Source organism: Dendropsophus ebraccatus, chromosome 13 (assembly GCF_027789765.1).
Source record: "Dendropsophus ebraccatus isolate aDenEbr1 chromosome 13, aDenEbr1.pat, whole genome shotgun sequence".
In the NCBI taxonomy this organism is placed as follows: domain Eukaryota; kingdom Metazoa; phylum Chordata; class Amphibia; order Anura; family Hylidae; genus Dendropsophus; species Dendropsophus ebraccatus.
The window spans coordinates 19,291,542-19,317,086 of record NC_091466.1 but is presented as its reverse complement, the minus strand read 5'-3'; the positions used below and the strand labels follow the sequence as shown (position 1 = coordinate 19,317,086).

Here is a 25,545-nt window from a genome sequence, read left to right as displayed (position 1 = left end):
GACTTCTGTGGGGTCATCTGTGCATGAATTCTGGACCAAAATAGGACAGGCTCTATATTGGCAGTAGCTCTTCGGAAAGGACACCCTTTAAGGGGGAAAAAAGTCCCTGTTAGATTTTACTGTCAGGAAATCTTGGTCAGGAGGCTTCAGAAAACCATCAGTATTTCCCTACCATAGTCCATATTTACTGTCAAAAACCATCAAATTAAAACGAGCCGCCTAATGATGTCACCAACATGTCCCTGGCACATACAGCCCATGTACCCATACATTCATCAAACTACACGCATGCCCATACATTGTACAGACAGTACATTGGAAATAGCAGAAAAAGTAGAGAAAGAAATAACCATTACATTTCAGAAAGATCCCGCGTAAACTGTCCATTAGTTCTGGGCTGTGACTGCTCAAACATCTGCCCTCAGGCAGTATACTGACCCGCTGGGGCCTCATAGCTGAGAGTTTCCTCTGAATACAGGGCACTAAGTCATGTCCATGGAGCTGGATAAATATCTATCTTTTGTATTTATCCACAATGGCCTACTTTCGCATCCACATTAACCGACCAACCCCCCCACCCACACACCCAGCTCTTCCTCTGCTTTGCAGTAGGTCCAGATTTTTAGTTTTTTGCTGGTTTCCGTCCCTTGAAGCTTTCCCTTTCACACAAATCCATTCCTGTCTCCTTCAGCTCTTCCTGCTTTCACACAGGAACATATTGTTTCCCTCCCTGGACCAGAAGATACATGTTCCAGCTCATGTCCAACAGAAACTTGAGTGGTGGCTTTGGTCCTCATTCGCATCTCCCCGCCGCTCTTTTCTTCAATTCACTTGCACATTGTGACCACATGCCAGTGTGCAGGGCTGGGGAGGCGTCTGGCAGGATCAGACAACACGGGGAACTTGGTCCCCTCAGAGCTTCATGCAATACGCCTCTTATTTCTCCACTGGCAAACCCACCTTCAGGGTCTTCCCATCTGGGTGCAAACAAAACGCCACCGCAGAGGCATACTCAAACCATCTAGGCAGAACCTGAAGTAAATTGGCCATGGCAGAAGTGGCACTGATACTCCTGGGTTGAAAGACGTTAAAGCATTATCTGCCGCACATGTACTGGGAGTAGACAATTGGGTCGCCGACTACCAAGTTGCTATCATAGACCCAGGAGAAGGGACTCCACTCCTAAGGTCTTCTCCCAGATTTTCTTGCGAGTGGGAAACCCTGAATGTGGCCTCCTGTCTCAATGACTGTCCTGATGTTTGTCTGTGACGGGACTCAAAGACCCTCGTCACAGATGGCTTGATGATACCTTGGTGCCGATTTGTCTTGCCGTACCTCATCTGACGCGGGTGGTAAAGATCACTGCAGATCACCATGTAAATATCGCCCTGGCACCTTCCAAATTACCAGGACCTTCTCTCTCTCTCTCTCGAAGGCCTCTTTGCCACCATCATTTTCACTCTCCTACATTAGACTGCGTGACTATTAAAACCTTGATACTGAGATCCTGCAGTAAAGTTGAAGTTTACCCTATCAAAGTTGCTGCTCACTCCAACCACTCAAACCTGCAAGGCCGCCTTCTCACGGTTTTACCATGTTGATATCTTCGCACCAGCTGAGGAGCATTTGGTTCTTGCAGGTAGCAGTGGCTCCTTTTGTTTAGCTCCTGGCTTTTGAACGTCCCATGGTACCAGCGTCTTCGAATGGAGACAGAGTATTTATGGTAAGTATTAAAAAAAAAAAAAAAAAAATCCTCTTATCCTCCAGACATGTCGCGCACAGTGTACCAACATGCATCAAAAAGTCACTTCACTGCACATGTGATCCAACCGGTTCCGTCGATGGACCACAGTTCTTCACCTAGTTCAGGGATGGCAACCCTTCAGCATGCCAGCTGTTGCAAAACAAGAATTACTGTCAAACCTGGGCAGCCAAAGCTATAGCTTTGATTGTCCAGGCATGATGGGAATTGTAGTTTTGCTACAGCAGGAAGGCTGAAGGTTTGCCATCACAGCCCTAGCTATACCCTGTGATCACAGTGAGTGTCAGGAGATGTCACATATTATATGTGGAACTTGCAGAGGGACAATATAACTAGAACTAAAATGCACACAATTCCCATTGTTTAAATTGAGATCTAGAAAATAGAAACATTACATATTTTGTGTCTCTACATCAAATTTTACCAAACTCTTAAATTATTACAGTTCTGATCCTGAACGGTTAACGATTGACGCTGCAAAATATATAATACAAAATCTAAAATTGCTGTGTATAGGTCACACCACATCCCACAAAATAATTCACAAAAAGTAATCCATAAATGAAATATATGCAAGAGGGCCCAGATATAAACTGCAGGGGGTTTTTTTGTTTTGTTTTTTTAAAATGTGTGTTTTTGGATTCACTGCAGATTTTCTAAAAAAAAAAAAACAGATGTCATTACGAACTACTATTGGTGTTGCAAAAAAATACTTCACATGAATTTGTCTTTTACAAACTTGGCTGCGTCATTAAAGGGGTGCTCCAGAAGAAAATGTTTTCCAGCGAACTAGTGTCAGAAAGTTAGATGTATAATTTCTGTTAAAAACTCCAGTATTTCAGTACTTATCAGCTGCTGTATGCCTTGCAGGAAGTGGTGTATTCTTTCTAGTCTGACAGTGCTCTCTGCTGCCAACTCTGTCTGTTAGGAACTGTCCAGAGCAGGAGAGGTATTTTATGAGTATTTTCTACTGCTCTGGACAATTCCTGACATGGACAGAAGTGGCAGCAAAGAGCACTGCCAGACAGGAGAGAATACACCACTTACTGCTGGACATACGTCAGCTGATAAGTGTTGGAGATAGATGTTATTTTAAATCTGTATAACTTTCTGGCATCTGTTAGTTTTAAAACTCCTAATATCCATAACATCGGTCAAGAAGCAAAGCTGTTTGGTATACATGCATGACTTCTTCCTATGCTGACTGTCCCCACTCCTTCCTCTTGAGGTCAGCTCTTTTGTGGCATAAGTCATGGCAGGTATTCCTCTCTGTATTCGCTTCCTACACTGTGTTTAAAAAAAAAAAAAAAAATTACATTTTTAAAAGGGGCAGGGAGGGGGGCATACGTACAGAGCTGTCCACACTTTTTGTGGAAAGCGTCTTCCCTCTCCTGGAGCAGCTTCTTTGCCACCTCCATCTAGGCTTGTTCCTTCTGGATGACATCCTTATGGCCATCTAGTTTCTTATACCACAAATGGACCAGTCATGGAATCAGCTGCTCAACCTGTTTCTTCGAGAAGGACCTGCTTTTCTACCAAACACGGTCTAAAAAACAGTGGAAAAAGCATGTGGCACTCACCTTGTTAATTGTGTTTTTCAGTCCTCTGTTTCATCCTTGATACACAGGTAGGGAGAGAGAGCTTGGCAAGCATGCCGCAACATTGGACTTTTCGCGTGTCTTAGCACTTCCATCTGCATGACCCACTCAACACAAAACACTGCCACGCTGGTCTTCACATGGAGATATCTTCTGATGAACATCAGGAAATTGTCTGTAATTCCGGACGCTGCATTAAATTACATCCGTAATCCCGGAACGAATGACCTCGTAGAAGTCTAAGAGCACCCAGAAATCCAGACAATTTCCCCATGTGTATCTTTTCCTGTCCTATGTTTGGAAAGGTCACCCTTCAGGAAAAATAATTGAATGGTGTCCATGCCCAATATAACCCTATGGGTCCGTAAATGTTATCCAGATTTCCTCATAAGAAATCTGGATAAACTTCACGGTCATGTGCATGGGGCCTTAGTGTAACAGTTTGTCTATTATATATTGTCATTTCATATATCACACCATTTGCACAAGATCATTGTTATACCTGCATATGCCCCATAGTCCAAGTATCTGACAGATGTTTTCTGTGGCCTTACAATGGTCCAGATCGTTCTCGGTTGCAGTCACCAGTAGGTCTTCCTGAGAAAGGACACAGGAGAAACAGGTCTTCTCCAGAATTTGTACCTCCTGACAAACCCCCAGCCAAAACACAGTGGATTCCAGATGAGACAGAAGTCACCTGCATGGTCTGTAAGAATGAGAGGTTCACCATGGTAAGAATGGCGACTTTGCCAACTTAGGATTCGCTTATAGTTTGTAGCACAAAGTAGATCATGAAGTTTTATACCCATGTATTATCACCCTTGTAGTTCAACCGCAGACATCATTGCAGACGATGTGGGAGACTGGTCTGTAGCTCCTGCTCCATGAAGAAAATGGTGGTCGAAGGCTGTCGGGAAAATCCAGCCCGGGTGTGTGATCAGTGTCATAACTATTTCTTTGCTGAGTAAGTATTGGAGTTAGTGTGGCCCCAACCATTAAGTCTATGGATAAAACTAAGCAGTACCAAACTGGTTTAAGACGCTCTGTTACTAGTCTTGAAAATGTTAGTAATAAGTTGACAACTGGGTGTCGGCAATCTCACTTCAGTAGCTAATGTCCCTACTTTGAGCGGAGAGCAGTGGAGGAGCGCAGGCTCTCCCATAGACAGTAAATATGAAGGAGCGGCACTCACCGTCAAATAGTGCAGAATTTCGTGCATATTTTATTTTAGCAAATACATATATGCATACGGCTTGCAGGCAAAACGCCAAACGACCATGATATTTTGCCTGCAAGCCGTATGCATATATGTATTTGCTAAAATAAATATGCACGAAATTCTGCACTATTTGACGGTGAGTGCCGCTCCTTCATATTTACAGTAATTATAGATGTTGAATTTCTTGGCTGAGCACCCCATCTAGCAGAAACACATCCCACCCGCACTACTGCACTCAGCAAGTTCACCCGCATTTGCGGGAGAAAGGTCTCCTGGAGGCTTACCTGGTTGTGCCGGTCTGTGTCTTCTTTTGCCTACTTGTGTATGATCTCCCATAGACTGGCAATAACACACTGAGACAGGTGAGATTCCGCCTAATTTACTGTGAACATACCCTAATAGTAGGAAAGATGTTAAAGAATATATTATATTTTTAATAAAATTGACATGTCAGGAAAGCGGTTGCCTCTCTTTTTAGTAGTAGGAGTATTCTTATTTGGGTTAGTATCACCCATCCCCCAGTTATGGTATACCTTGCAGATTGGTGAGGATGTAATCATTCTGATACACACCCATCCCCTAAAACAGTGTAAAATTGCAGCGGCATGGACCACACGTGCACAACCAGCACTCCAATCGTGCTCCATGGGCTTTCTAAATGTTGCCAAGTTCAGTGCTCAGCAACATTCGAAAAGCCCATAGAAAGTAAATAGGTGGTTGTACATGCGCAGTCCACGTTGTTCGCCCTGGGCTTCAGTTTTACTCTATTATGGGGGTTTACAAAGGTCCCAGCGTCAGACACCTAACAGTCCACACATTATCGCCGTCTTGTGGAGAGGGGATAACTTGTCCCAGTGAGACTACCTCTTTACCTGTGTCGTCTGTATTCAATTTGTCACCAGAAAGGAAATTATTGATTTGGCTTTTTTTTTTTTCCTTTTTATTCTAGTGCTAACAAAACAGAAGAGGATTTTGAGCACCTGGAAGGTAATGTCATTGTGTGCAGGACTAGCGGAGAGCAAGGGTGGGCTAATACTATCTAGATATGTAGTTATGGGGCAGGCTGTGCAGTCATTCAGTTATATAACTTTTCATCTATGCTTATAACGTTAGAGAAGAACTGCAAAGTCAATGTAATCTGAATAGACTAGAATAGATATTAGAGTCCTTCTCTGAATGACTTTGCGGACTCTTGTTGCTGAGGAGATGTGGATGGGGCATACTGGGGTAGAGGGGCCAGTTACTTCAGTATAAGGTGGATGTTGTATGCCCCTCCTAATCCATACACATCATGCCTTGGTGATGGGTGCCGTTTATTTTATTTTTCCTGGACTTGTTTGCTATGACTGACACACATTGTTTACCATAGAAAATACTGCTGGGAGTTTGGATCTGTCAGAAGTCCTCCGACTTTCTAAAGCTGCCGAGGTGCAGTGGTGGCTAACGCTCAATGAAGCTGAAAATGAAGTGGAGAGGAGTGAGTTTTATTATGAGCAGGTATGTGTATGATATAGTAGCAAGGTAAAGGTTATGTTAGTCATACTCTCCTTTACCAATACCCTGTATCCCTCTAGTTTGATGCAATTGCTTCATTGCTTCCTCCTGCTTTCAAGATGAGCTGTCTCAGCAGGAACTGCCTGCTCAACCAATCACTGACTGGTGCAGGACACCACTGTGGCCACTGGCTGAGAAGGCCGTTCACACTGGGACTGCCTGTCTCAGTAGCAGGAAGAAACAGTGACAGGTGGGGGCTAGATGTCAAACTTCAAGGGGTCAGGGGGTTAAGTATGTGTATGATATTTGCATGGGGCTACCTGACAAGTCTCCTTACACCTGACCTCATGAGTAAGATCATAAAAAGTGCCGGTGAGGGGGAGGATGGGAAAAAAATAACAAGCACTCACCTCCCCGGCTCCAACACTTGTAGCAGCATACCACTGCTCCTGTCCACTGCCCTTTCCTGGTTTGAGGGGGGAACTGAGATGTGACAATCCAGGCCCACTCAGCCAGTCAGTGGCCGCAGCAGGGTCCCAACTCATTTTTTTTTTTTTTTTTTTTCTTCATTTTTTCCTTTTCATTTTAACATCCTCTCTTGAAAGAAATGTCCCTGCCTGGACTTCTCCTTTTAACATGTCTGCTGCTTACTTGGGAGAGAAGCTAATGCCAAAGGGGTCTGGAAGTGATTATTCACTTTTCCCAAATAAAAAGTTTATAGGTGTATCAGGAGAAATGCCCAACTTTATGAACTTTTTATGGAAGCCAAAAGTTGGCCAATCTTTTTCTTGAAATCAACTGGTGTCAGAAAGTTATACAGATTTGTAATTTACTTCTGTTAAAAAAATCTCAAGTCTTTCCATACTTATCAGCTGCTGTATGTCATGCAGGAAATGTTTTATTTTCAGTCTGACACAGTGCTCTCTGCTGACATCTCGAATTGAGACAGGAACTGTCCAGAGCAGAAGCGGATTTCTTACTAATTTAGTTTTTATTAAAGAGAGAATTTTTTTTTAACAGTTTGAATAAAGTCGCTATTAGTCGCTTGTAAAATATAAAACATGCTAAAATAAGAAAAGGGAAATAGAAAGAAAGGAGAGAAAAAGGGTATGTAGGGAGAGATATGTGTAGCTAGTTCAGTGATTGTAAAAAAAACTACTGGACACAAAATATTCTACTTAAACCATAGTGATTTTTGTCCCAAATTTCTTCCTCAAAATAATTGAAATTTTTTACTCTTAAGCTATATTTACGTCTCAGAAAAATCTCCTAATATGATATTTAAGCTTGAAGAACGGAGCTGTGCATACAAAATATTAAAGATTATTTCCTTATGTGTCTAAGATAGGTGCCAAGGGTTAACAAAATCTTTAAATATGGCTAATGAAAGATTTTACGTTAAACCACGTCTGTGTGTGGGATGTTACTAGTTGCGAGCTTAATTACCAATTTATTTATTTTTTTTTTTTCATGTATGTGTCTATGGCGCCAAAGCCTAAGTTTGAAATAGCTACACAAAAAAAAAAGGAATAAAACACAAAGGAAAGATAGAAAAAACAAAAACAAAAAAACCTCCAAAAAGCGTATCCAGTACGCGGAGGGACTAAGTGTGACAAAAGTCACCACGTCTTGTATGAACAAGACATACTACTGGGGGGACGTGAGTTGGCGCGTAGGCGGAATTTCTTCATATTAACCTGTTCTTGACCTAATTTGTGTTGTAAATAAGGTTATTCTTACTAGAAGGAGTCAGTCTGGAAGGCGCTAGAAAGAAGAATGTGAATCTACTTAGTTATCCGGGAGGCAGGAAGAAAAGAGCATTAGAAAGTGGTAAAGATACAGGACAGATAATACCATAATATATATGTTTACTGTGATCGGCGAAATTTGCATATATCACCATTTAGTTATATATATAGAGCTTACTTGCTGCTTCTTGAGATGAATCAAAAAATATATATGAAAAGAGAACAGATGCTAAAATAGAATTAACAGGTTGCGAATCAGTGTCCACTCAAAACAATAAGTGAAACCTCTCCAGGTTGCTATGTCAGTCAGTCTTATGAAAATTGAAGATTTCCTCTTTTGAAGATTTCTCCAGGTTGTTGTGTCAGTCAGTCTCCTGAAGCTTTTTACCTCCGTTGAAGAACTAGCGCAGAGATTGGAGCAAATCAAAAGTGTCGAAGATAATTAAACTGTATCAACATCCTTTTTCTTGTCAAGTATTTATCTTCTTCCTTTGTGGGAGAGGATCTGACGCTGGAGCTCAGGATGACTTCACAAAGCTTTGATTGCATTATCAGTGGTTGTAGATAGTTCCTGTTTGTTATGTAAAGGCTTATAAATAACAGAGTAAGAAGAAGATGATGATATATCTTCTGGAGAGTTGTCATTTTTGGAATAGAAAGATTCACAATTAGATAAGTCTTTGGTTAGTCTTATAGGGAGTGAGAGCTCTTGAAGGTAATTTGAAACAATATATTTAGCTTCAATAGTTTGAGAGGAAGCAGCCTTAGTAACTTTCTGGGGATTCAATGATTGTGTACCTGCTTGAATATTTCGTGCTGCAGGCTCTATGTTGACTCTTGTGTTAATAAAGGAGCTGTGCTTTCTACAAGTATGAGGACTCAGGCTTGTAAAGGAGGGGGAGGGAGGGGGGGAGACTGCTGCATTGCAACTGCTGATCTCTCTTTGCTGTGAATTTGCACTGTCTCCTGTAATCATGTTTGTCGGCTGAACAGTGTCTCCTGACAGCCCCACATCCCTTCTCACTCTCCTGTAACGTTAGTGAGATAAATCTATTGTAGCTCTGTCCCAGCTGCTTACCGGGCTCTGATGAATGCAGTGTGTCACTCTGATTACTGCTGCCAGTGCCGTTCTGTGTGTGGCCGTGGGCGCCATCTTGAATTCCCGACCGGGAGGAGAACTGTTACCCTGCGGGGGAAAGATTCCCCTCTGCTCTTCCTTGCTGCTACTTGCATTGTAGGGGTGTTCGGTGATCCGATGATGCCGGTAAATGAGCTGTGCGGGCCCCCAATTTCCTCCTCTAGTTGATCAGGTCAGGAGCTCTCCATTCATGCTGCCATCCGCCTCGGCGCCAAGCCACGCCCCCAGAAGCGGATTTCTATGGGGATTCATAGAATACAGACAGAGTTCCTGTCTCGGCCAGAGATGTCAGCAGAGAGCAGTATGGGAAGATTCAAGATTTTTTTTAATAGAAGTAAATTACAAATTTATATAACTTTTCTGATATCAGTTGATTTTTGCTGGACAATCCCTTAAGTCTGTACACCATTTTTTTTTCCCCTTAATGCTGGTATGGGGAGCAAAAAAGATGTGAAGGTATTTTCCCAGATAGACCAGTAATCTGTTCCCCTGTTGCTCCTCACGGCAGTATTCAAAGTCTGCTGTATGAATAATTCTCAGGGTGCTCTTACACACAGCGCTAGTGGCCTTGACTAGTGACTAAATTTTTGATAATTGCAGATGCCACCTGGACTTTGAAGAATATCAGGTGTGGGTGCAGCCAGCATTCATCTGAAGTGCAGGAGCTAGGGATACCTGCTAGTGCTGTGTGTAAGGGCAACTCTAATGTACCAATGAATGTGACAAAAATGGTTCCCTCTCCTCACTCTTGTGGGGGAGAAGAGGGAAAAAGGAAAGTGGTTATTAAAAACTTTTTTTTTTAAAAATCGTTAAATTCAATGAAAGTCTTTAGAACTCAAGTGATCTATATCTGCATTGTTCCTTTGTACTCTGCAGGCCCCAAGTGCATCACTGTGCTCGGCTATCCTTAACCTGCATTCAAAAAGTGATGAGTGCGGCTTCCAGCTGATCAATCGCTGTTGCCACTTGTCCAAGGGGCTGACAAACCCCGAGATGGATAGCCGACTTCTACTGGATATCATGAAAAATTTACTCTTCAACGCCAAAATGATTTTTGTTAAAGCGGCCAGGAGTAATGACCTATCATTGTGCGACAGGTAAGTAGCTCTGAGGTTTCCTTAACAGCCCTATGCCCAGTTTGTATTTTGTTTTTATTCCTAGGTGATGGTGTCTCCTTTGTGATACATAAGGGTTTAATTTAATACCAGCTGATTATTATTTTTAATATAAATTATTTATAGATTTTTTTTTTTTAACTTTTTTTGTGATCATGTAAAAAGTGAAAAGATGTGGCTATAATTTGTCTTTTTTCATTTTCAAAAATGTTTTAAAAATTAAAGTGGCACTAGGCAAATGGGAAAATTAAAACAAAGACCCTGCTGCCTTCTGTTCTGGCCCCTACTGATGGCATCAGCCAATCACACTTATGAGCAGGGGGTATCCTGTCAGAAGGTGCCATACTGGGAGCACAGCCAGGTCCAGAAGAGAGTGGGAGCTGAGGGGGTAAGTATGGGCTCTTTAAAGAGTCACTGTCTTTTTTTTTTTTTTTTTTTTTGCAGAAATCAATAGTCCAGGCGATTTTAAGAAACTTTGTAATTGGGTTTATTAGCCAAATCTGCCATTATCTGCATGTAAAAAGCCTTTTCCCAGGAAGGAGGGAGTTAGCCAGCAGCAGAAAGCAGATAACAGAGGATTACAGGCACGGAGCTGGGTGACAGCTGTAATCTGAGCTCAGACAGGTCACTGGTGACTGTCACAGGAGATATCCCATGAGGGATTTGTAGATTAACTCTTTGTTGTCCTGTTTTGGTCTTTTCTTTAGCTCTCTCCATAGGAGAACAATGAAGACAGGGGGGAGAGCTTCAAACTGCTTTTTCATGATAAAAATGCATTTTTCGGATAATAAACCCAATTACAAAGTTTCTTAAAATCGCCTGGACTATTGATTTCTGCAAAAAAAAATTTCACGACAGTGACACTTTAACCTCTTAAGGACATAGGACGTATGCGTACGTCATATGTCCTCACTTGCACTTCAAAGCGGGGCCGCGCGGCGGCCCCGCTTTGAAGTGCCGCGATCCCGAGTGCCGCGAGTAGCCCGGGACCGCTGCTATTAGCGGGCACGGTCTGATCGCCGTGCCCGCTAATTAGCTAATCGGAGGCAGCTGTCAAAGTTGACAGCTGCCTCCGATTACCGGAGGCAACGTTTCCCTGGGGTCTAGTGGGGGAGATCGCTCCTCCGGGACCTTGTCCCGGAGGAGCGATCTCCGTTACTGATGCCGGCCGGGGACGCGTCCAAGATGGCGCCGTCCTCGGCTCGGCACTCGTTCGTTTTCGGCTGCAGCAGCCGAAAGCAAACGAGTGCCGATCTCATGGATCTCTGCAGCATATCTATGCTGCAGAGATCTCAATGAGAGATCCAAGTGTATATACTAGAAGTCCCCCAGGGGGGCTTCTAGTATATGTGTAAAAAAAAAAAAAAAAAAGTGTTGTTAATAGTAAAAAGCCCCCTCCCCTAATAAAAGTCTGAATCACCCCCCTTTTCCCAGGTTTTAAATAAAAGTAAACAAATAAATAAATAAATAAACATGTTTGCTATCGCCGCGTGCGTAATCGCCCGAACTATTAATTAATCACATTCCTGATCTCGTACGGTAAACGGCGTCAGCGCCAAAAAATTCCCAAAGTGCAAAATTGCGCATTTTTGGTCGCATCAAATCCAGAAAAAATGTAATATAAAGCGATCAAAAAGTCGTATATGCGCAATCAAGGTACCGATAGAAAGATCACATCATGGCGCAAAAAATGACACCTCACACAGCCCCATAGACCAAAGGATAAAAGCGCTATAAGCCTGGGAATGGAGCGATTTTAAGGAACGTATATTGGTTAACAACGGTTTGAATTTTTTACAGGCCATCAGATACAATATAAGTTATACATGTTATATATCGTTTTAATCGTAACGACTTGAGGAACATGCATAACAAGTCAGTTTTACCCCAGGGCGAATGGCGTAAAAACACATTTCCCCCAAATAAAAGAAATGCGTTTTTTTTTTCAATTTCACCACACTTTGAATTTTTTTCTGGTTTCGCAGTGTACTTTATGCAAAAATTCAGCCTGTAATTGCAAAGTACAATTAGTGACGCAAAAAATAAGGGGTCATGTGGGTTTCTAGGTGGAAAAATGCAAGTGCTATGACCTTTTAAACACAAGGAGGAAAAACCGAAAACGTAAAAACGAAAATGGGCCATGTCCTTAAAGGGTTAATGTATTGGGGAAGCAATAACTTTTTTAGTTTTCCCCCCAAAAAAAACCTTAAACTGTGGTGGGTAGGACTAGAAACTATGGTATGGACTATCTGCGGCTGTTTTAATCTTAGCCCCAGTTACATTGGCAATATGGACCTCTAACACTCATTGTAGAGCTCATCTGGGTCTGCTAGGTCCCTACAGCTCCTTCAACTACCCAGGATGGAAAGCATAAGGAATCATGAACAATAGGGAAGGCATCCCTAAACCATCTGTCTGGAGAGTTCAGCTGTCTCTGGCAGCCGCACAATTTTCATGACGCTGCGGGAACATTAGGCCGAATATGTAGCTAGGAGAAAGAGCACTCACCATATCAAGTGATCTTCTTTATTTAACATGCAGTAAAATATTACTGGACATGCTGAACAGCTCGGCAAACGCCAGGCACCTAAGACAGAGTTACAGCTGTTTCGCACGCATGCTTCCTCAGACACTCCTACAAATTCCTTAAGGCGATAGTGTCGGTGGCCTGTTACTTATTAAGACAGCAAGGATGTTAGGAAACTTTCTTGCAGAGTCTTATGTGGACCAGCCGGAAGTTTCATGGCGGATAACAGCAGGATTGTCAGGATGTGGCTCACTTTTGTAATCCATTCTTCTTTCCTTCTATCAGTTACAGCAGCAAGGTTGATCTGCTGAAGATTTTAGTTGCAGCATCCTACAAAGACATCCCTTCTCTGGAGGAGATTGTTAGACCCGCTGCTGTAGTACGCTTAAGAAACCAACTCTTGGAAGCAGAATACTACAATTTAGCTATAGAGGTACGGTATTTCATTGTTTAGTGAGGGATTCTTTCCTCTAAAAGAAACATTGGGGGTAAAACTCTGACCTGTGGTGCTCTTTGTTCTGTATAATTTTGAGTATCCATATAGTTTTGTATAGTGCATTTTTATAACTTTGATATTTTCACTTTTGTTTTCAAACTAGGTATCTACAAAGTCAGGGCTGGACGCTTCTGGTGTGTGGCATGCTTGGGGCATGGCTTGTCTGAAGTCAGATAACTTGCCTGGAGCGAGGGAGAAGTTCAGCAGGTGTATGAAAGCGCCTGTAGATATGAACCAAAAGAATATTGGGTCTAAGCTTCTGGAAGATGTTGTTCAACACTTGGAGTCTGCAGCTAAGCCCATCCTGCTGGTGGTAAGGCTTTATCCTCTGTGGCTCTGTATAGTTACACCCAATGAGCAATTTGGGGTATTTTATTGCACCTCATCGCCACCATGCTGCTAATTCCTTTTCTGGTGGCTTTATTTTCATGTAGTTGACCCATCGGTTTGGCTATTTCGCCACATCCCACAGTGTATGCTCTGTTAACAAGAAGTCACTTTCACTGTTCATTCCTATAACATGTCAGTCCTATAAAGATGAATAATGAAAGTGACATCCGATCCTCACATCAGATGCTGTAGACTTGAGCACGTCTCCCAGATTGAAAAGAGAGCCACTATTAAGGGAATTACCAGTGTGGATGTTTAGCTTATACCAATACCACTTAGGGGGTGAAATAAAAAAAATTTGGTGTCACTTTAAAGGGTCGCCAAGACAATGAAATCCCTGCTCATTCTGTGTTTAGGAGTCCAGTGGGCGGTGTCACTCAATGAACTGGACTCCTTAGCATGGAAACTTCAGAGGTTTCAATAAGGTATATTACAATCCGCTCAGCTCCTTTTGCTCTATAACATGTCAATAGTTTAGGCAGCATTTTCGTGGTGATGGGTTCCCTTTAAGGGACTGGTTTCTAAGGTAAAGCTTGATCATTGAGACTTCAAACACAACTTGTTGTAATTAAGTGCTACCTAAAAATAACCTGTGGACTCAGAATGACACTTATGGTCCTTTTACACGGAACGATTGATCGTTCGAATTTGCACGATAACGATCGAATTCGAACGATAATCTTTTACGATCGACCGAGCAAGAAATCGTTTAATTTGATCTTTCAACATGTTCTCAAATCATCGCTGATCATTCGCAAAAAATTTGCAGATCATTCAGTGTAAACGGTCTTTCAACGATTTCCCCTATGTGTGAGATAGGCTTAAGCGATCGAAAAACGAATATTCCGTACGATGTATCATTCCGTCTAAATGCCTATCGTTATAAAAAAAAATCGTCCATTCAAAATCGTTAATCGTGCGATCGGGCGAATTATCGCTCCGCGTTAAAGTACCATTAGGACGGCGTAAGTTTAGTTTCTTGTCCCTATGTAAATTTCCTACTGCCTTCAAATAGACTCTCCATGCTTTAGGTCTGTGCTGATTTAATATGGAAGATATCTTTGAGGCCATGTTTGATCTTATTTCTTTCCTGCAGAAAGACGATGACTATTTTGCCACCTTAAGAGAACTGGAAGTTACCCTTAAAGCACGCTGCCTTTGGTACGAGATGATGCCAGAGGGGAAGATCCAAAATAACACCTATTACCAAGAGTGCCTGTATTACCTGCATACGTATGGCACACACCTGGGAATTATACAGTTCTATATGAGACATGACCTCATGCGAGACGCTTTACTGCATTTGTTGCACAAGGTAGAATATCCAGAGTTTTCTCTTATTTTACATTACCAATATTTTTATCTGTGCATTCGGCTATTGAACTTTTATAATTTTATTTTGGTTCAGCATCATTTTTAGGATTTGTGCATGCTCTCAATGGATAAGCGTAAGGGCGGGGGGATTTATTAAAGTTTTATTAAACTGCTCATAGCGACCAATCAAAGCTCAGCTTTCAACTTGCATCAAATGAAAGCTGAGCTGTGATTGGTTGCTGTGGGCCATTTACACCAGTCTATATTTATACCCTTTAATAAATCTGGGCCATTGTTTACACCCAGAAGCGTACACAATTACACAACTAATACAGCTAATGTCTGAGACTGTGCTTCACTTGTAATGTGTCTTGTGATGACTCTTACCGGTACCTATACATTTGTGCATGGTTCTCAGCCTGGGCATGTAAACGCAAATGTCCTCATTCATTGACAGAAAGCAGGTTTGTTGAAAATGGTAGGAAATGGACACCTATCCTCCTACCGACCACCTTTTCACAGTGGTTATTCAGAGTACTTATTCTAGGCCACCGCCTTTTCACAGAGAGCCCCCTGTTCAGGGATCGCAGGAGTTGCTTGGTTCCTGGTAGATTAACCCTTTACACACCCTGGTCAGATCATGACTGCAACATGTAAAGAGCCTTCTGCCCCAATGCCTGAGTACCTGGCCTTGTCTGCAGGACACCGACAGACCCGATACACTGCACTTGTGTGACTAGTGCAGTGTACTGTAGGAGTGATCTGTTCATCACTGTAAAAGTCCCAGTTTGGGACGAGTTAAAAAAAACCCATAACCTCTATTATAAACCTAATACTGTTCCTGTCTGTTTGCTTTCTTGGGTTGACTCTTTGCTCTTCATGTAGGAATGTCCTGGAGATATTTTCATTGAAGGCATTTTTGTGCCCAGCTATGAAAGCGGCAAGTTACATACTCTAGAAACGATGCTGGAATCGATCGACCCGTCTCTGGAGAGCTGGAGCATCTACCTCATCGATGCCTGCAAGCATCTCCAGCAGAAGAACTACTTCAACATCTTGTACGAACTGCAGCAGTTTATGAAAGTGAGTTTATGGCCATTCTTATTGTACTCATTCAGACATTGTGTATAGTTTGAAAGGTCACACGATACGGGAACTGATTGATTGACGCCATGTCTGGTCTATGTTAATGATATGTTACTGGGATTGTGTGCTGCAGTTTACGCTATTGTATTTCACTTCAGAAGATCAGGAGAAATACTATAACAAAATTGGACACACTCCTACAGCCCCAACATGTTTCACCAGTGTACATACTGCTTCAGAGGATAACATGGCTCTAAGAGTGTGTCATTTATCATGCCTGTAGCATCCTTATGCCCTCGAAGCTGACAACTCCAATCCCCAACCCGTTCACACCTTGTAATTTGTCACATGGACTTGATGCCTTATTGGCAGTACCTGGAGGATCTTATGGAACTATGTTGTATCCAGTTATGTCAGACTGCTTGATTCTGTTGCTAGAGTGTATTCAGATGCAAACTTCCTGGGTCTGACAACGGTTTCCCCATATGTGAAGGTTAAAGGTCAGCTTTGTACATAGAGATTAATGCAGGCCTAGGGCTGGGCGGTATACCGCAAAAATACCGATACCGTCACTGGCGTCGGTTAACCGACCTCAACTCTGCCAGGACGGTATCTGCGGTATTTCCCCCCCCCACCCGGCGGCCGCGTGCTCTGGTGCAGGGAGAGAGAGGGGTCCCGGGTGAAGAGGTGAAGGCTGGACAGCTGATGATCCGATTTACCTCCCGAGCCAGGACACATATACTGCTGCAGGGGAAGGGATGGAAGATCCTGCTGCGGGGGGCTGAAGAGGAAGACTGGAGATGTGACAGGCTGCACACAGACGGCAGGGTCCCCTCCAGTGAGTGCTTTGTGCTGCTGCTGCCGGGGGCTCACTTCTAGCTTCTCTGGAAGCTGCACGGTGAGCCCTGCCCCCCCTCTCCCGCACATACAGTTGGGGTCAGGTATGGGTCGGCACCACCATGCTTCACTGGCCACCGCACTCTGTCCCACACAGGAATTCTCGGAGCCCCGTTATGTTTTGTCAGTGCTGGAAGCGGCCGTGTGCGACGCTCAGTCCGGAACACAGATACATGTGCTACAGCACCGAGTGACAGGGGCCGAGGATTCCTGTGCGGGAGAGAGAGAGCGGTGCCCGGGGGAACATGGAGGTGCCGACCTATACCTGACCCCCTGCAGCCACTGAGTGACTGGGGATGGATGGATGGATAGATAGAAGATAGATAGATGATATGATATAGATAGATGATATAGATAGGAGATAGATAGATGATATCTATCTATATCATCTATCTATATCATATCATCTATCTCCTATCTATCTATCTATCTATCTATCTGTCAATCAATCATCTATCTATCTATCTATCTATCTATCTACTATTATCTATCGATCTATCTCCTATCTATCTATCTATCTATCTATCTATCTATCTATCTATCACAATTTAGTGCATTCACAGTAATGATAATGGGAGTGCCAGCAACAGAGAATGGGTTAACATCTCCTCTTCAATATCTATCTATTATCTGTCTATCTATCTATCTATCTATTATCTGTCTATCTATCTATCTCCTATATCTATCTATCTATCTGTCAATCAATTATCTATCTATCTCCTATCTATCTATCTCCTATCTATCTATCTATCTATCTATCTATCTCCTATCTATCTCCTATCTATGTATCTATATCATCTATCTCCTATCTATCTATCTATCTATCTCCTATCTATCTATCTCCTATCTATCTATATCATCTATCTCCTATCTATCTCCTATCTATCTCCTATCTATCTCCTATCTATCTATCTATCTATCTCCTATCTATATCATCTATCTATCTATCTATCTCCTATCTATATCATCTATCTATCTATCTATCTCCTATCTATCTCCTATCTATCTATATCCTATCTATCTCCTATCTATCTATCTCCTATCTATCTGTCTATACATACACGCACACACACACACACCCACCACCCACCACACACCACACACACATATATGTGTGTGTGTGTGTATGTATAGACAGATAGATAGGAGATAGATAGATAGATGATATACGTAGATAGGAGATAGATAGATGATATAGATACACTCTGATGGTAATACAAACGTGAATTTATTACATATAACAATGTGCAGCAAACTTTACAAGTAATATACGATGTTTCGCCGTCTCCTACGCCATTTTCAAGTGGCACTTGAAAATGGTGTAGGAGACGCCAAAACGTTGTGTACTACTTGTGAAGTTTGCTTAGTTATATGGAATAAATCCACGTTTGTATTACCATCGGAAAATGGGGTTTTCAAAAGGGGTGTGGCTTTTAAAAGGGGCGTGTCATAATTATCGTTCAATTTATCGTTACCGCGGCTACATGTACGATAAATCGCGATATTCATTTAGGCCATTATCGCCCAGCCCTATGCAGGCCACTCATTCTGTAAACAACCACATCTAAACTGTGGCTTTCACTGAAGTCTACCCAGTAGAGAGATTTATTACATCCGGTAACCGGTCTTATGGGTCCTTAGTGTTAAAGTGTACCAGTCATCATAGAAAACTTCTGACATGTCAAAAGTTTTGATTGGTCCAGGTCTGATCATCAGAACGAGCGGTAGAGGACAGTTCTGCATTGCGTCTGCTCCCCACTCTGTGTCAGCATAATCAGTTCATACCCTTACATTAGGAGCCCGACTGATCATGTGACACAGGCCCAGAAGAGGACTGCGCGGTCTTCTCCTGTCTCGTTCTCCATATCTGTACTGGGCTGAACACTCAGACCCGGACTGCTGAAAATGTTTGTTTTACTATGATAGGTACATTTTAAACGTGAATGTGCCTGTCAAAACAAATGGCCAAACTGTATGAACTGGACTAATACTATCCAAGAATCCTCACTTCTGTGCTAGTGTGGGTGTGACCTTTCTTTCGTTTGTATCTTTTATCACAGGACCATGTTCGGGCTGCCATGACCTGCATACATTTCTTCTCACACAAAGCAAACACCTACCGTGACTTGGCTAACAACCAGACGTGGCTGCTGAAATCCAAGGAACATCTGAAAATCTCTTTACAGGAAGCGTCCCGAAGCAACCGAAGAAAGTCGTATGATACGTTCAGGAAAAAAATGTCTGCAAGTGATGTGTCCAGGTAATTCCTGCAGAATGGTGACACCTGAGAAGCAATGTAGCTAGCTGGGTGCAATTGATGACCTATACAGTCAAATGGGTGGTCACCAATTGTCAGTTCTCAATGGGGAGAGTACTCATGCCCATACTCGTGTATATAGTGGCTGTCACCACTGCTCTCAAGGGGGCATCTCCCTGAGGCTCTCAATAATAAAACATTATCTCAGTGGGAGGGGAGACCTCTTACGGAGTGCAGTAAAGACAGTCTGTCATTGTCTTCCAGGCACATCAACACGGTGGAACTTCAGATGGAAATCACCAAGTTCCTGCAGAGATGTGAGAGCTTGCAGACTGGTCGGGAGTATGACACGCCACCACCTACGTTATTTGGCCATGGTGCCATGATGATAGATGTGGCCTCCAGGGTGAGTCCCCTATTGTTTTTAGGCTGTATTACCAGTATTTTGATTGTTTCTACCAAAGCCAGGGCTCTGTCCAAAACATGGGGGGGGGGGGGTTTACAGATCTTTCCTTCATACCTTTTTCTCTGTGTCTGTTCCACCCCTAGTTTTGCTTAAAAAATTTGCGATAATTGCCAATTCAATGTAGTGAATATAGTTATCCAGTCTGTTCTGGCTTCTGCATGACTTTTTACTCATCCTTACATCCTCAAGAACAGTAATGCAATGCGAGTGGAGAGCGCACATTTTCAAGCTCCCCAGTATCCTTGAAATCACTGGGGTCCCATCCCATGTCCAGGAATTGTTATAATTACTTTTTTTTTTCTGATTTCTATAGGTTATTTTAGGTGGGAAGAATGTAGAAGAAGGATTCGGAATTGCTTTTAGAGTAATTCAGGTAAGATGTAGCTACCATATCGGCCATGTCTGCATTTGAGCAATGTCTAAGCTGTGCTTTTTAGGTTTTTGTATATTGCAGGAGTAACTTAGGAGCCTAATGGTGCATTTGCACACAGATTCTTACAGATTTTTGAAGCCAAGGCCAGGAAGAGACTATAAACAGGGAACAGGTCATAAAGGAAAGACTGAGATTTCTCCTCCTTTTCAAATCCATTCCTGGCTTTGGCTTCAAAAATCTGTCCGATAAATCTGTGTAAACGCACCATAAAGTGACACTGTTATTTCCCACTGCCTACCAAGTTGGTAGCGCTGAAGGATTGATATCAGTAAAAGCATTTTTTTATTTTTTTTTTTGGGGGGGGGGGGGGGTGGCGTTGTAAATAGTGTCATGGAGGCAGGGCCTATAGTTCCTGAGACATAATAGTGCTTGGGCCCAGGGAAAGATGGGCATTGCCTCTGTGACACGATTTACAGCCCAAAAAAATTAGAACAGACCCTGGTAACAGGTATGTTTTTTGTATTCTTCTAGTAAAATTTACGCAGCACTGCCACCAGCTTGGTTGGCACCTTAAAGCCTTACTGCCATTAAGAGGGGAGAAAAAACAACTTGACATGTCATAGAGAATGCCAAGTATTATTCAGTGGGGTCCTAGTAATGAAAGCTCGTTCAAATGCTAAAACAAACAGGAAAAAGCTTTCAGCTATTTGTTCACCCTGAGGTTTTTTGACAGATTCTATAGAAAGTCTATGATCAGGTTCTTTTTAAGGGATTTATCTCTGTTTTATATTTCAAATTTCAGGACTTCCAGCTTGATGCATTTAAGGTATACAGCAAAGTGTGCAAGCAGCTGGTCCAGGAGGAGAACTACACGGAAATCCTCCTCCTGGTCAAGTGCGTGAGCGAGTCTGGGATCGCTACGGAGAAGGACTGTGATCAGATTTTGCTAAGATGCGTTGAAGAAATGGCAGACGTTCCTTCTGATGTGAGATGCTGTTTGTTGTAACTCCTGAAGCTTATGTATAATACATCCCTTATACTATTGTAGTAAATCTAATTGTTTTACTCTGATTCCAGGACCTGGAGAAGCTCATCCAGGGCATGAGAAGTGATGAAACCAAGGTAAGTGTGCTAATAGTAAATCTGCCTCATTGAGTAGAAATAAGAAACTCTAGTCTTATTACAGTTGACCATCCATAAAGGAAGACTCTAGGTAAAATGGTTAGGCCTTATTCACACATTCCATGCCATCCGTGGAAGCCCTGAACTGGAGCCACGCAGCTGCTTCATTTCAGTGCCGCAAATATTCAAAGACTTCCCCACTCCCAACAGCATATAGACAATGTCTTGTGGGAAGAGACTCCACATCAGGTCTTAGGTTGAGTTTACCCTGCACTAAGCAGTGTCCAGTAGTCTAACACAAGCTGCAGGTTATTAGTGCCTGTTGTATGTAATAAACAGATCCATAGACCTCAATTTACTCTAAATGGAGGCCAACATGACACAGATTTGGCCTTCTATTAAGGGAGTATGTATTGTTTTTTTTCTGATAGAATAGCACAGACCACCATACAGCTTCATCCAGCTGTATTCTGTATGATAAATGTATATTCCAGTGTGTATATTGTCCCTTTCCCTTTTTGATACTGTAACTTTCACACACTTTATTAGCATTAGGTTTAGCACTAGGCAGTCCGACATGGTATTAGTTCCCTACTTGACAGCATTTTTCTTCTCGCACTCAGATCAAGGCATTCGTGGCCTGTCGTATGATGCGTTCGGCCTACCTGACCGCCGTGAAGCTGGAGCATATGAGAGCCATTCAGCTAGTCCAGGAAGTACGGCAGGCAGCGCACAACATAAACGACAGCGTGGTCCAGGGCATCTGCTCAAAGTGGCTTGTAGAGCACCCTCCAATTCCATAGCAGACACAAGCCAAACCGAAAGAAGAAAGGCACCAAGATGTCTGGCTTCTCTTCACTGTGGATCAGCAGCGCGCACACCTGTTATGAGATACAAGAACCTTTAGCCAAGTACCTGTATGGTACAACCCAGCTCTCTCCAACATTTGGCTCTCACCATTGTTGATCTATATTTCTATATTTCCTACCTGTCTGGGCATAATAGGGTCTGGAAAGCCAAAGGTTGGAGACAGCTGATGTAGTTTGTACACCTTTGCTATAGAACAAGTGTCTACCTCACTCCTTAACCATAGATGCCGGACTTTTATTGCTGTATTTTGTAATGTTATATGTGCATTCAGCTATGCTGGTCGCCATATGATGGCCTCCCCACTTCGTATGCTTTAGAAGTAGAGCAACAAAGGTTTACACTAACCGATGTTTGCATAATTACTAAATTTTTACTGACAGATGCCATTATATAGTGTTTACAGCCACAATTCTGAGCAAAGCGGGTTCAGATAAAACACTTCTCATGGCCTTAACGTAATGAAAACTTTTGATTATACTTGGCTCTGCTATAGCCATCTGTTTGTCGCCCTCCTTTTACTGCCTTCAGCAATGACGTAGCCCGTTCTGATAAGTCACAGGACTATGGAGGGATTGGTAGGGTTGGTGAATTTTATTATTTTACTATTTTATGGCCCTAAACATGGAAAACCCATTTTAAGTGATCCATAGAGACAGAAGCATTAAGTTCTATATACTTATATTTTCCTTGCCTACATTCTACTTGTCATTCGAGCGGTTAGTAACAATAAATGGAAACTGACAGCACGAATATACATATGTGTGCTGTCAGTTTTCAGATCACAAGTAGTCTATACTTACCAAGCTGCAGGTGTGATCCGGCCTCTGGTTTTCTAGTCCTCTGGCCACTGCTGTAACCTTAGGCTGTTGCCGCCTCCTCCGGAATGATTAACAGCCCAAGGAGATGGGCCCTTAAAATACAGCCGGAGGACTAAAGATGCCAGATCACAAGTGTGGTGGTAAGTGTGAATATGTCTTGTCAGTTTTCAGGGTTGCACAAGTGATACAGTGATCAATTCAACAGCCTGGCTGCTCGATTTGTTGTGCCATGTAAAGACATTGCAAATAATCTCGCTGATCAGCGCTAGTTTTTGGCCGCACTGGCCAACAAATTCTTTTCATCTAAAAGGAACCTTAAGCCAGACATATACATTACACATGTCACAGCTGAACTTATTTGGTTTCTGACTGATCAGGAAGATTGCAATCATGTTAACTAAAAGGGACTTTTGTATTCTGACAATAACTGTCCTAAGATATATAGGTAATGGTTAATCTAACAGGTGTGGGGAGGGGGCTTCCCTTCTTGCATTGACCACAGCCACTAAGCACACTTTATATATACTATCTGTTATTAGATATGTTCCATGTAACAGCAGTGCAGCCCTGAGTCCTTAAGACTGCTGCTCAGGGATGACGTGGAGAAGCACCCTTCATTCCCCTTCATTGCAGAACAGGAGGAGATTTTACAGATATGTGCTTATAGGGATGCACCACAGTCTCAAGAACAGGGTTGGTAGTGTGCAGTCTTGACTGCTCCCCCACTTGGCTATCCTCGCCTCTGCATGTGAAGTATTCTCACTACCATCTGTTTCTTTAGGTTGTTGGAGGGACTAGCAATCAGAGACCTGTTATTGGATGCTTAACCCCCAACCTGTGGATAGATTTTTAGTTTCTATACAGAGCACTGTCACTTTAAAAAAAAAAATTTAAAAAAATGTTCGTAGATATGTAAAAAAAAAAAATCAGGGTCTAGGTGTTAATTTCCTTACTGTAATTCTATGGAGATCAGCAAGTCGGGGGGTGAAGCGCTAAGCTGAGCGCTTCTCCTGACTCTAACACTGGGTGGGGTCTTGATACCCTGACCAGTTAAAACTTTTGGATGTTTAAATTTATTTTTAGTAACTGAAACACTTTATATCGTCCATCTCTCTCCTGTGGTTCCCCACCAGTAGTTGTTTACATTGATGGTGTGCTATACTGACATGCGGCCACCTGCTGGTATCCATGGTTTGTCATCACTGGAGTAATGTAAGCAGAGACCAGGGGGGGAATACACAGGTAAGTATTGGTTTCCCACTTTATTTTAGAAATGATGAACTTGGTGTAGTATGTGATAGAAGTATTAGTATTGATGTAGTTAGATGTTGTGGTTGGCGCTGTTACAAGGATGACGGTCTGATAATACAGTGCTGTCTATAGACGGGTCCCTGTGGTTGTCTTACGGGCACTGCCAGGAGTCCTGCTGGGCACGGCTCGTATCCTATCACATAATGAAGGTCTGAAGATGTCTTCCTGATTTGACCGATACAGCTTCTAGGTCATGAGATTCTGTTCTGTTCTCCTTGTATTGTACGATTGTATATAGTAAATCTATTGGCCGCCATTACAGCTGAACGTAGGAAGGGCAGGACTGATGGGATTGGACTAATGTCTATGCTTCCTGCTATCAGTCAGGACTCCTATATAGCTGAGCGATATGGTCTGGAATATCTAGTAGTCACAGAACTTCTCTGCATCTGTGCCATTAATATATTGTATATTCATCTTTATTGTGCAATAGCGTCTATAGGAGAAGAGGGATGTTCAGCCTCTACGGAACAGTTCTATCTAAAATCATGGCGGTCTCTGCGCTCAAGTTGTTAAAGGAAACTTAATGTAGAAAATATAGAGCAATGTAAAACTCTTCTTGCCATCTTCTCCTCTTGGATCTTATTCCATCTCCTCTTACGATCAAATCTGTTATATCTGTCTCAGGAGATCGGCTACTTAATCACAATTAGAGATGAGTGAATTTACAGTTATAAAGCAAAGCGATTTGTTCGCTCGGCAGTCTGCTTATCAGGCTGCCTTTTATTGTAGTGCCGCTCCTCCATGGGTGCCTGGAAAAGCTGGATCCAGTCCTGGGACACTCACAATCTTGTGCCTGACTGTAATGTAGCTGTCTGCAGCCGGAGCTCTGCCCCGTATGCAGAAGCCATCTTGTCTAAAGGCTGGATTAGATGTTCTGAGCGGCAGGTAAACAAGTGCAAGTCTTAATGGTCTGCGCTCATTTAGTCACCCTAAAATTTATCACATAGGCTGTACCTAGTATTGCAGTTAAGGCCCATTGCAGTGAATGGGGATGAACTACAATACTACAACCAATCTGTGGACAGGAGTGGCACTGTATTTAGAGAAAAAAAGGAATGTTTTTTCCTAGACAACCCTATAACACTATAGGGGAGATTTATCAAACATGGTGTAAAGTGAAACAGGCTCAGTTGCCCCTAGCAAGCAATCAGATTCCACCATTCATTTTCCAAAGAGTCTGGGAATGAGAGATGGAATCTGATTGGTTGCTAGGGGCGACTGAGCCAGTTTCACTTTACACCATGTTTGATAAATCTCCCCCTATATTGTAATCTTGCAAAAATCCAGCATCTCCAGAGACCGCTATAACTTTGACAGCTTGTCGGACGAGGACATCCTTGTAGCAGGAAATGCTCTGTAGAATGTGCACTGAACACTTTGTAGATGAAGGGAATATTTAGCAGTAGCCGTATTGATCAAAGAGTCGCCCAGTGATTTGTATAAGAAGGGTTTGTTGTGTGTGTCTGTAGATCTGCTGGAACACGTATGTAATCGTGATTTATATGTATCGGCCCGATGTCGTCTGACGGCTTCATTGGGAA

The 25,545-nt window shown here is 42.6% G+C and overlaps 1 protein-coding gene across 2 annotated transcripts in view; it reads left to right on the top strand.

Annotated features, from left to right (window-relative positions):
• Positions 1-25,111, top strand: part of ZFYVE26 (zinc finger FYVE-type containing 26) — a 47,912-nt gene extending 22,801 nt beyond the window's left edge. For both annotated transcript variants that reach the window (XM_069951143.1, XM_069951142.1), the window contains exons 22-36: positions 3,925-4,091; positions 4,188-4,324; positions 5,529-5,566; positions 5,949-6,076; positions 9,836-10,056; positions 12,887-13,034; positions 13,201-13,410; positions 14,584-14,802; positions 15,687-15,884; positions 18,845-19,044; positions 19,306-19,447; positions 19,821-19,880; positions 20,683-20,865; positions 20,958-21,002; positions 21,626-25,111. In XM_069951143.1, the coding sequence (XP_069807244.1) occupies positions 3,925-4,091; positions 4,188-4,324; positions 5,529-5,566; positions 5,949-6,076; positions 9,836-10,056; positions 12,887-13,034; positions 13,201-13,410; positions 14,584-14,802; positions 15,687-15,884; positions 18,845-19,044; positions 19,306-19,447; positions 19,821-19,880; positions 20,683-20,865; positions 20,958-21,002; positions 21,626-21,805 (2,276 nt within the window). In that variant the 3' untranslated portion in view covers positions 21,806-25,111. The remainder of the gene's footprint in view (positions 1-3,924; positions 4,092-4,187; positions 4,325-5,528; positions 5,567-5,948; positions 6,077-9,835; positions 10,057-12,886; positions 13,035-13,200; positions 13,411-14,583; positions 14,803-15,686; positions 15,885-18,844; positions 19,045-19,305; positions 19,448-19,820; positions 19,881-20,682; positions 20,866-20,957; positions 21,003-21,625) is intronic.
• Positions 25,112-25,545: the final 434 nt, after the last annotated feature.